The sequence below is a fragment of the Suillus subaureus genome (genome assembly GCF_016647635.1).
Source record: "Suillus subaureus strain MN1 chromosome Unknown BJ212scaffold_202, whole genome shotgun sequence".
Taxonomy (NCBI): Eukaryota; Fungi; Basidiomycota; class Agaricomycetes; order Boletales; family Suillaceae; genus Suillus; species Suillus subaureus.
Window position 1 is genome coordinate 17,775 of NW_024538758.1, and position 11,675 is coordinate 29,449.

General features: G+C 48.8%; 1 protein-coding gene across 1 annotated transcript; it reads right to left on the reverse strand.

Annotated features, from left to right (window-relative positions):
* Positions 1-3,803: 3,803 nt before the first annotated feature.
* On the reverse strand, positions 3,804-4,243 carry BJ212DRAFT_1488881 (ribosomal protein S25; the record flags this gene model as incomplete). The annotated part of the gene is made up of 3 exons (XM_041341386.1): positions 3,804-3,829; positions 3,886-4,171; positions 4,235-4,243. The coding sequence occupies 3 exons, from the start codon at positions 4,241-4,243 to the stop codon at positions 3,804-3,806; spliced, it is 321 nt and encodes a 106-aa protein (XP_041185523.1).
* Positions 4,244-11,675: the final 7,432 nt, after the last annotated feature.

The following is an 11,675-nucleotide window of genomic DNA, read 5'->3' on the forward strand; positions in this document are numbered from 1 at the left end:
TGCGAGCGAGGTCGGCTATAGATGCGTCCTGAAGTAATCAAGATGAATTGGTCGAAGTTTTTAATCGAAGTAGTAACTTACCAGCTCAAGACCGACAATGGAACCTCTCATTCGAGAGTCAGCAATTGGAGACCTGTTTCCTGCGATAGCTGTGAACAAGGATACTAATATCGAGCTGTAGCTTATCTCACCATGGAAATCAGGATAGAAATGCAGATCCTTCGTAAGCTCCGTGTAGGTATCAACATTACTCTCGTGCCGCAACTTTTCGAGGACGTCTAGCAAGACTATAGACGCTCGTCAAAACACTGTTTTGGTTGGCCCAGCATAATAAGCTACACGAACCAATATGCATACACTTTCCCTCTTGCTTTGCACGTTCTTTGAGTTCGGGATACGCGGTGTGAGTAGTGATGATAAAGTCAATAAGCTGTCCCGTAGACGACTGGCCCCCCTCATTCATCCACCAACCAGGGAAAGCTGTATCCTATGAGAATATACCATTAAGACACCGCATGTTATGCAGAATGGTGATGGTATACCCTATATGGGCCCCATACACCCTTCACAAAGACGCTGTCCCGACTCTGCAACAATGTTGACGTCTGGATGAAGATGGATTGAGCAAGATGACTTACCTGAACAATATGGCCAGTACTTGTTCCGGCAACAATGGCCAAACGGTGCCGAGACTCGTCGAGAGAAGGAAGCACATTTGAAAGTTGACCATTCTCCATGTATCGAGCGGCAACTGTGCCCATCCAACCAGCATACCTAGCACGACGCCAATAGCATCCACATTTCAATAGACATATTGATGGAATATGACATACCCATCAATCAGACCACTTCCAACAGCAGTACCTTCCGCAAGTCCAAGTTCTTCAGCTGCCTTTTTAGATAATCCTCGACCAACTGGGCTTCCAGCAGTCTGCACTTGCCCCCTGGCGGCGCCCATATGCTTCCAGTTATCACCATCGACGAGTTCACCGAGACCAATGCGCTCAAAGAAGTCCGGCTGCCAGCCCTTGTCGGGAACGTAAGAACACTTGCACGTAACCGAACAAAAGGAGCGTGTGTTATCTCCAGTTGCCTTGTATGTGAAAAAATCGGGAAGATCAAAAAATTGGCATCGGGCGAACAGAGCAGGGTCCATGCGCTTCTTGAGCCAAAGAATCTTAGGCACCTCCATCTCAAGCTGTTCCAAAATTAGAATTAGCAAGGTAAACCGGACTCGCAGTCGCTACATACACTCATGGTTCCGCCTACATAATTCAAGACGATCGACCCAGTGGAGTTGATAAGTTCAGTTTCCTTCTCGGCGCGATGGTCTGCCCAAAGAATGACGTTCCGATCGCCATGAATGCCAATACTGCTACCCTTGGTTACTGTTATCGGATTCCCATCGAAGTCCGACACGGCAAGAGAGCAGGTGGCATCGAAGCCAAGCCCCTTAACCGCGGTCGCGGGAATGTTAGATTGCTTTAATATTTCCTTTACCGCGGTACAAATCTGCTCCCAGATATCGTTCGTGGATTGCTCGAAGATACGGTAATCGTGCTTATCACGCCAGGTGATGGTATCCTTCGTGGAAGATGCTATTATCTCACCGTTTCGTGCAACGAGAGACGCGCGAGCAGAGCCGGTACCGATATCAATGCCAATGAAGTAGGGAGTGTCGCAACTCATTGCAACAGGCAAGACCATGGCAGGAATGGTGGTGGTCAATGAGTGAAACGAGCAAGCACATGGTTTAAATCAAGTTGGAATACCCATCAGTGACTGTCAGGAAGTACGACATTGGACCCTGGGTTGTCAGAGTTGAACCTAAGTTGACTGCACTTAGTCGACCTAGACGGTTCGGCGCGCTATTATGATATTGATATGATGCCATACCGTGCCCACGGGTCTTTTTTGCCACAGCAGGTTAGCCAAGGACGCGTCATTTGGTTAATCGAGACCAGACGAGAGTCGAGACCTATGATTAATCAAGGTTTATACAAAAGTAATTGGACGGACCTGTCCTAGATAGCAGACCTTCCCGTATCTTTGTCTTGGCCCTTTGCCTGCCGCCCTGTGCAGATCGGCATGACGAATGTGCCGCAGGCAATCTTCATTGACACCTCCTTTATGGGCGGAGATGACGGTCATGATCATTGATGTCTAGTAGTGAGACGGAGCCGAATTGATTCTCTGCCTTTGTTCACTCGAGTTTCTCGTCTCGCCAGGTACGCTGTCATTGTCTGCCTTATTGATTGAGTTTATCGTCTCGCTAGTATGGCAGAAATATGCGCACCTGCCCCTCCTGGCCGGTGTTGTATTCAGTGCTTGGCGTTGTGCGATACTTGATGTGTTTGGAGCCATTTGTCTCCCGGGTCCTGGCTATGTATATCCTCGTTATCTGCGTCCCCGTAAGGACGATTAGAAATAAATTATCTTTGATCTTATCTCCACCCTTGACTCGTAGTTTATTATGTAATCACACAACCTTCTTGATCACTGTCATCATGTCTTCAACAACGCGTCCAATCGTTTTCATGGATATCAATATTGGAGAGACACCAGCGGGTAGAATAAAAATGGAGCTCTTCAGTGACGTTGTCCCAAAGTTTGCGGCTGCTACCTGCTGCTGTGTGCTGTTCTGATCAAGTTTGCAGAACTGCTGAGAACTTCAGGCAGCTGTGCACTGGTGAATGCAGGTGCGCCCAGGCCATGAAGATAAATAATGATTTATAAACCCCTCGAGATTAGACGTGATGCGCGACCCCAGGGTTACAAAAATGCGACTTTCCATAGGTAATCATCATCGCGACCTCGAGCGATCGACCTTCGTTGATGGATTCTGGGCAGAGTGTATGATAGCATCTTCTTGATGTCCATGATGATTAACGTGTGCGCCTTAGCGTACCGAATTTCATGTGCCAGGGTGAGCATATTGTGACAATATCTTTTCGGCCAGCCCAATCCCATGCTTGCTTGTAGGTGGAGACTTTTTGAACGGTGACGGAACAGGATCGTTCTCGATATACGGAAAGAATTTCCCTGTAGGTGTACTTACGCTCTTCATGGCGGGCGTACAAGTCAACTTTACGCTTTAGGATGAGAATTTCCAAGAGAAACACACTGGACCTGGCTTACTTTCTATGGTTTGCTATGCTTTCTCCGTCCGCAAACATTTATCTGATAATGATTTGTAGGCAAATTCAGGCCCAAATACAAACGGATGCCAGGTATTGCTCTCTACGAATCTGCATTTCTACCTCAGACTTAATCCCCGCAGTTTTTCATAACCACGGCAAAATGTGATTTCTTGGACGGAAAGCACGTGGTATTTGGCAAGGTCATCGACGGCATGTTGACGCTTCGTAAAATCGAGAATGTCCCTACGGGACAGAACAACAGACCAAAGTTGGTCGTGAAGATCGTTGGTATGTAGTCGATTTAACGGCTTCGGAAGGGTGTCTTATGTGTATATCGCAGAGTGTGGGGAAATGTAACCGCCTGTTCAAAGAAGCATCAACAGGAGAATGAATACGACTGATAACCTATTCGAGTCGGGAGGCTTTCGAGTTCACTGGATCCATACATTGAGGACTCTTGTCACATCGACGGACGTAAGCTTAGCGTAGATGACACTCATTGCATGTACCCTTTTTATAATTCATTCTTTTACCGAGTGAATAGCGAGAATGCAAGATGCCTAGAGCTTTGGTCCATTCAGTGCCAGTCAGAAAGCATAGATTTTGGTTGTGGTGCAAGATACATGGGCTCATGAGTGGCCATAATGAATAAAGACTAGTAATCTAGTCCGATGCGGTTGTCAGCCGAGCTAAATCGAAGGTTGATCAACCTCAGCTATAATATAAAATATTGAGAAGAACGCACTGTAAATGAGTTGACCAGAGTGGTGCACAATGCGCTTGATCAAGCCCTCCTTCTCCAGATGTCTGATGGCAACGCGTGCCAAACTTCCATTGACCTTCAACCGCTCAATGAGAATACTCTGGCTGATGAGACGCCAGGTGGGAGCTTCCTTCATGATACGGTCGAATGTAGCTTTGTCACAGACGACGGCGTGCTGGGCCTTGTCCTTGACCTTTCCCTTCGACCACTTCTTCTTCTTAGCAGCCTTTCCGCCGGATGATGATGGTGGTGGAGCTTTTGCCTTGGCCTAAATCAAAGGTAGTCAGCACCACATCTACATGCTTAATATGACATCCAAGGGCTGCAATACTCTGAACATCCTGCAGTTCAAAGAATCGGCATGTTTCATGCTCTCTGCCCTGGAAATCATCATCAAGGGAGGATACTCACCATAATGTCGCGGCCTCTTCGTCGATGTCGATGAACTGCACTTGGTCTGGCTTAACCGCCAATCTCTCGGCGAAATCCGGCTATTGAGGCGCCGCATCAAACTCACTGACGTAACTGTGGCACCGATCACGTTGAGTTGAGTGGGAGAGAGTAAACGAGTATCCCACTGACATTTGGGTCGACAATGCATCCCTGGCTACTTCTCGCCCTCGCCCTTCCATCATTGGCACTCGACAAGACCCATGGCGTTCCCCCTTCTCTCGTGTCGAAATACGTACCCAGCACGAGGGGTTCGCACCAGACATGGACGTGTTTAGATGGTTCGAAGGAAATTACCTGGAGTGCGGTAAATGATGATTATTGTGATTGTCGGGATGGCAGCGACGAGCCAGGTGCGAATCCGGGTGGTTCTGGTGAGGTAAACTAAGTTGTATTGACGTAGTTCTATATTCTGTAAGGCACGAGTGCCTGTCCCAATAACAAGTTCTACTGCCGCAATGAGGGCCATATTGGGGCAATTATACAAAGCTCTCGTGTTAACGATGGACTTTGCGGTAAGTCTGCAGACGTGATATAGTGAGTTCGTGATACTCATTTGAACATAGAGCAGGAATGCTGCGATGGATCGGACGAGCCCTCAGGCGTGTGTCCAAACACTTGCCAGGAAGTCGGAGAGTAGAATACAGAAAGAAGACAGAAGCAGAGCGTAAGCTGCGAAAGACTGGATCCAAGATACGATCTTCATACATTGCGTATGCACATAAGGAGCAAAAGCGCTTGGAGGCACTCGTTGCTGATCTTGCCAAAGAGATTGAAACGAGAGAGAAAGAGGTGGAGAGATTACGAGGTATGTTAGTTCAAGAGTCGGGAGCTTTCGTGTTAACACAGCCTTTTTCAGACATTGCAGAACGCGCAGAATCCCTCTCAGCTGCTGAGCTGGAGCGTAAGAAACAGTCTCGTATGTGTGTCCTAACATACTCTGCAATCTTGACTCACAAGCATGTTGCAGCCCTCTACCAGTCACTCCTCGTACATCATACCGCACTCAAGTCCCTTCAGAAAGAACACAAGAAGCACCTAGAACGCGAGAAAGCTCTTGGTGACATCTTGACCTCACTCCGCGCGGATTATAACCCTAACTATCAAGATATGGCCGTCCTGGAGGCTGTGCGTGGCTGGGAGGCACTAGCAGGATTGCCTCACATAAACGACGTACGCAAGGGTGACGATGGGGAAGCTGACACTACGGCGGACAAACCGAAAACAGAGGACGATGTTGAAGATGAAGGTCTTTGGAATGCAGCAAAGATCGAGAAGGAGTTGGATCAGTTATTGAAAACAGATCATGTGACGCTGCTGCTAGAACATGACCAGCTTGTCGGGCCTGCTTCAGCCCAGTCCCTCTGTAAGTTAAAAGCAATTGTTGGCACCACAAGAAACTGACCAGTTTTAAGTGCTTGACATTTCGGCCTACCTTCCAGACGCTCTACTCCCATCCTATCATAGTTTCCGCGACTCGCTCCTCTCGGCTCTATCAGTTTTCGGAATCGGGCGCGGAGGCACATTCGACTCGTCTGCTGGTAACTATATCTTATGTGACTGAATGTATGTGCTCATCCCGCCTTAGAATCAAATCGTGCACGTGTAGCCCTTTCGGACGCGGAACACAGCCTCAAGCTGACCCAAGATGAGCAACGAACTGCAAATGAAGACCTCCTGGATCTCTTTGATCCTGAGGGCTTTGGCCCAGAAGGCGAGTGGAAAAAACTTGACGGCATGTGCCTGTCAAAGGATACCGGAGAGTAGGTGTTGTTGCCTCGAACTACTCGGAAGTATACCAACGTTTCGCAGGTACACTTACGAGGTTTGCCTATTTGACGAGGCGAAGCAAATTCCCAATAGCGGTGGTTCTGGCTTCAGTCTGGGGTATGTTCTTTAGGAATAAGTGCTATGAATGTACTTATCTATGTGTCTTCCAGGAAATTTTCGTCCTGGAACAAAGCTGCTGGACCTGGTGAGCTAGAATATTATACCCGACAGCACTACACCCAGGGAGCCAAATGCTGGAACGGCCCCCATCGCAGCGTTGAGGTAAATATTGCATATTCTCTGTTCGCCCCCACAACATTGATATCTGTTCTTATAAGCTCGTTTTCACATGCGGCACTGAAAACACGTTACTGACGGTGGTAGAACTGGAGAAGTGCGAGTACCAAATTACAGGAACAACCCCAGCACTATGTCGCCCACTGGAGGACGAGCACACCAAAGACGAACTGTAGACTTTTTGGCATTAAGTCTAGGTACAGTACCTCTGCATGCATGCAAGTATTTATTACGTGGTCAGGTGAACCTGAAGTTCTACTTCCACCCCCTCGGGGCACGAGTGCTAATCAGGAAACCTACTCCAAATTCGTAAAAATGGCAAGGAATCAGTTCGATGAAAATAACAATGCAATCTGGCTACAATATCTCCACTGTCCTGACGCAGTCTGTCATGTTGCAAATAGAAGCCATGTCTTTAAGCTGTGCAATAATATCGTGATCCGATGCGATTCTCGTGTATTCCCCTCCGCGTTGCTGTGCTAGTAAAATTGCACGAAAAGGTTGTCCAAGGCGAACGATCAATCCCAACGCTGGTAAATGAGGCACGGAAGTTATCGGGCCCCTCTTGCCAGAAAGCCCGTGAAAAGGCTGTCGGAGGCGATCAATCAATCGCAGCGCTCGCGAGTTCGAGTCGGCCAGTACATTCTCCACAGGGGATTCGTGTACCGATATGTGTGCCATGCTCTGGGTATTGCCTGCAAAGTCAGGCAGGTCAAGGAGGTGACGATCCCACGGACGGACAAGGAAGAATGTCTGCCCAGTGGGAATGGCCCGCAAGAACGGAATGAGCTTGTCTTCTGTAGTGATCAACAGGTCGTGAAGCCCATCTGCCTTGACTGCATAGGTAAGGTATGTCTCCCGGTCTTGATCAGGCATCCGTCTCACAGCAGTGACACGGAATGCGATGCAAGGCAGTTGTAATCTGCAGTTCGCAAAACGAGGAATACTAATGATGTTAAGCAGGGTATAAAGCTTGAAAGCTGACTTCACAGTCACGGCATTTCGGAGTGAGGAGATTGATATCTGAATCTCGTCTTCGCAAAGAGATGGCAGCATGCATGGCGGAGCCTGGTATGCAGTGATGTCGGCTGGCAGACAGCTATTGAACTCGGATGATTTTCCGACCCAGTCCAGGGCGCTTATGTCACCCGACCGAGCCACGACCTCCTGCAGGAGCCGCCCGAGTGCATTTTGCTTCTTCTCGCCATAAATGGGGGGTAAGTGGACGCCGAAGATGCCGAACAATGAGTATGCAATATCTTCCTGCAATGTGGTGATGCGCCTTGATGCCCATTGGAGTTTCTCTCGGGCATTTTTCATCCCGGGACGGAAGGCGACGAGCGCCCCTGAATTTATCCCCGTCGCATCCGCCAACTCCTGCATGATCACAATGGACTCTTTGTGATTAAAAGATCGGTCGTCAAGATATAGGTTCCAGTCCTTTTGGTAGAAGAGAATGACTTTGGGAGCCAGGAATTCTTGAACCGTCCATCCTCGTGTGATCCAAGCACTCCTAGCCAGTGCGCCAGACTTTGATGAAGGCGGGACATCCGACAGGTAAACGATCGTGAGGGCTGAGTGGCGATACCAGACAAACATAGAGTTAACCGATTCCTGAACCTCAACGTTGCTACTCTTGTCGATGCAGCATGTATCGCTCCACGCCCATTGGTAACCCGCATTACGAGCAACTTTGCAGAATGACTGCAATTTCACAACGCCGCCCAAAGGATTCAACTCGTATACGCTCTGGTCCTGGATGTCGTGCAGCAAGGGCTCCTTGCGTTCCCACCTATGTGACAGCATGACACAACGGAAGCAAGTCATTACCACTTCTTGGATGAGCTCCAATTGGAGGTCTACATGCATTATCGTTGATGACAAAAGCTTCTTGTACACGGTGCTCGTTTTGAAGGCATTTATCTGTGCCTCTCGATCGCACAGGCGCCCAGTGGTGGTATTAATCAGACGCGGCGGTGCGTTTTCCATTTGAGTGTCAATGACCTTTGGATAGCACCTTCTACTCCTGATGGAGACATATACTGCTCGTGCAGTTCTGGGGAAGAGTTGAGCACATTCCGTATGCATTATTCCGGACTTACTTTGTGCTTGTGCGTCGAGAGCATTGTCCGAGCTGGAGAGTACGGTTCGGAAGGCGATGGCTTCATCATAGCGTTGTGCGCCATGAAGTGCTACATGCTTCAACTTGTATCCGAGGTAGGACGAAGGTTTGAGTTCGATGACCTATGTGTCATGAACATGAGCATTGGCTGGCAAAAACATATTCTATTGCACCTTCTGCGCATCAAAAAGCGCATCCTCCCATAACATTTTCTCGGAATTCGCCCTACATCGATTTGCAAAAATGATATCGGTTCCAGAATCCAGGTCGATCGCCGCAGAGTATAGCTCGATAGCCCTGTCGTAATCGCTCGCAGCCAGGGCGGCATCCCCGCTCGCAGAGAGGTCAGTAAATCCGTTTGCAGCATAGAGCGTTCTGCAATTTTCCTTGAAAGCTGAGTGAAGTATGGGTGAGGAATATAGCCTGCTGACAACTGAAGACCTACCAGTGGACCACTCAAGGCAGCTGGTTTTCATGACTTCATCAAGCATATCCATCATATATCGGTACGACTTGTGAGCTTCTCCAATCCTACCCGCGAGAAGGAGTGCATGGCACCGTTTTTGGTTGGCAGTTTGCCAAACGGACTTGAGGTCCCACCCAAAGAGCTGCACAGTTGGGCATGAAAGGCATTTTCGGCTGCATGAATCAACGTACCACGACAAACTCCTCATATTTGGAATGGTGAGCCGATCCAGGTGAGACAGCGATAATGTCGACAGCAGCAGCGAAATGGTCAGCAGCATCATCGTGACGTGCACCATCTAAGGCACGCAATCCCAATTGGAGACGTAGATACGCCTAATTGGTACGAAGTTCAGTGTCGACACGGGAACCTGCGTTGTTCAAAATGCTCACTTCCACAATACGACAGGTGACAGTGTCTGCCTCAGGGCAAACGGAAGCTAGTTCTTTCACGCGGAGCATTGCATGTTCGTGTTGATTTGCATTGAAAAGCATGATGGCCTGAAATGGAGATGAAGCAGGAAATGTATGAGAAAAAATAATGTACCTTAATCAAGAGAAGAATAAGAATGGTCTTTGAATCACTTGTGAACATGAACGCGAGGTCGAAGGCTCTCGTCGCATCCTGCACCTGTTTGTTACCGCAGAGGGCGATGCTCTTTGAGATATAACCCCCCAGGGAGGGCTGAATGTTGATGGACTATGTCACCATGGACGTTAGTATTAGGCAGGGTCTTAATAGGGATCAGTGTACCTTGTGTGCATCTTGAAGTGCATTATCCCAGTCACGTTTTCGCGCCATAACGAACGAGCGATTCGCATACGAGTTGTAGTTGTCGCCATCAGCATCAATCTCTTGTGTTAGCAGCTCTTCAGCAGTAGACAAGTCCCCGATTATGCATGCATCGCGGACTCTTGCGTACATAGGGAAAATCTGAATCAGGCATGCTCACATTGTGTTACGTGAGTCATGGGTACAAACTTGCCTTGGGATCTAGCAAAACATCCACTGGCACCGCCCACTCTGAGACCTTCTTATCAAATCCTCCACTGAGGACGTACTTGCCATCCATGGAGAAGGCGACGGAACACACTGCGTCAGAGTGCTGGAATGAAGCAATAGTTTTTCGATCTGAACGTCGCCAGATACGGACATGGTTGTCATAAGATGCAGAAGAGAGCAAAGTGCCAGTAGAGTTCATGGCAATGACGCCGATCTGGTGAGTATGGCCTGTCCAAGGACCACCAACCTGCTTCCAGGTCAATGTATCCCACTCCCGTATGGTGGGATCGAACCTATTGCCTGCTGAGAGAAGCCGTGCACCATCAGGCATCCATGTGAGTGAGAAATTGTATGCTCCACTGGTCGTAGAGTGAGCCTTGAACTTTGCGACGCAATTCCTCGCGCCTGTATTCCATATCTGTATATCCAGCTTGGTCGCGACGGCAAGCAGTTCACCAGAAGGTGAATACCGGATGCAATAGACTTTTTCACCACAATCAATCGGATTTCCTTGCGGCTGCCATGTTTCTGTGCTCCACAGTCTTATCGTTTTGTCCTTTGAACCGCTGGCTAGCACTGCCCCATCTGGAGACAAATCCAGCGAGCGGATCCTTTCCGAGTGGGCTTTGATGGCTTGAGTGAGAGGTTCGCCAGTGTCGCCGTCCCATGCGATGAACTCTCCATTGATATCACCGCTTGTTATCAATTGCCCATCTCTTGATACTGCCAGCGCCCGCACCCAAGCACCGTGCCCCTCCATTTTCTTCAACAAAACCCCATCCTTCAAGTCCCATATACGAAGCGTCTTGTCCGCTGAGCCCGTGACCATGCGTCGTCTATCAGGGAAGACAGCAACAGCGGACACGGTGTTTTCATGACCTTTAAGCACTCGAACAGGTATGGGTAGGACCATGGGCTGGGCTGCCTCAGCCATTGAGTCACTGCTGCCGAAATTTGATGGTGTTGAGCGCAGTCGAGGTTGATTTGCTTGATCAGACTGTTGCCGTTCTAAGCTGCAGGCGGTGCTGTATCACAGCGGCATTATTGCTACTAGTGTCTCTTTAGACGCCCAAAGCACGGTAACATCACAGGCCCACGAACTTCAAGTTTTGCAGATAAAAAGCTGCGCCCTAGATTGAAGACTCGGTCGCTACCTTATGACTCACCTTTAGTCTCCTGTAGTCATTCCTTGGCTCTCCTTCGAGTTCTGTCTAATTATGACTCCAACAGTAGCCTGGGTCAGTCTGAGCCGTGATCGCCTTCAGTCCTGACTCCTGCTCGTGTATACCGGAGGGCTATGAACTCGGGTTTCACTGCTTGGATCTATCCGCCAGACCAGGGCCATGAATTTGAGGATTACTGGGTGCACAAGGAGGCATAAGGCGAATTAGAGCAGACGGAAAAGTGGCTTGCCGATTGGATGCTAGCTCGAAACTGACATAAGATCAAGTAGCCCCTGGGGACCTATTGGCGGTCACGAACGGTCGTTTGTACCGAAGAGCAAGCGTTCAGCCAGTAGAATGCTCCAAAAAGTGTACGTTCGTGCATTTTGTTCGGTAGATGAAGAGCATGTCATAATACGGTAGGGTATAATTGCAAAATGGAGAAAGTAACTGATCAAGCTAAGTACTGGCTAGCTACTAGCAACAATGTCGACTCTATATA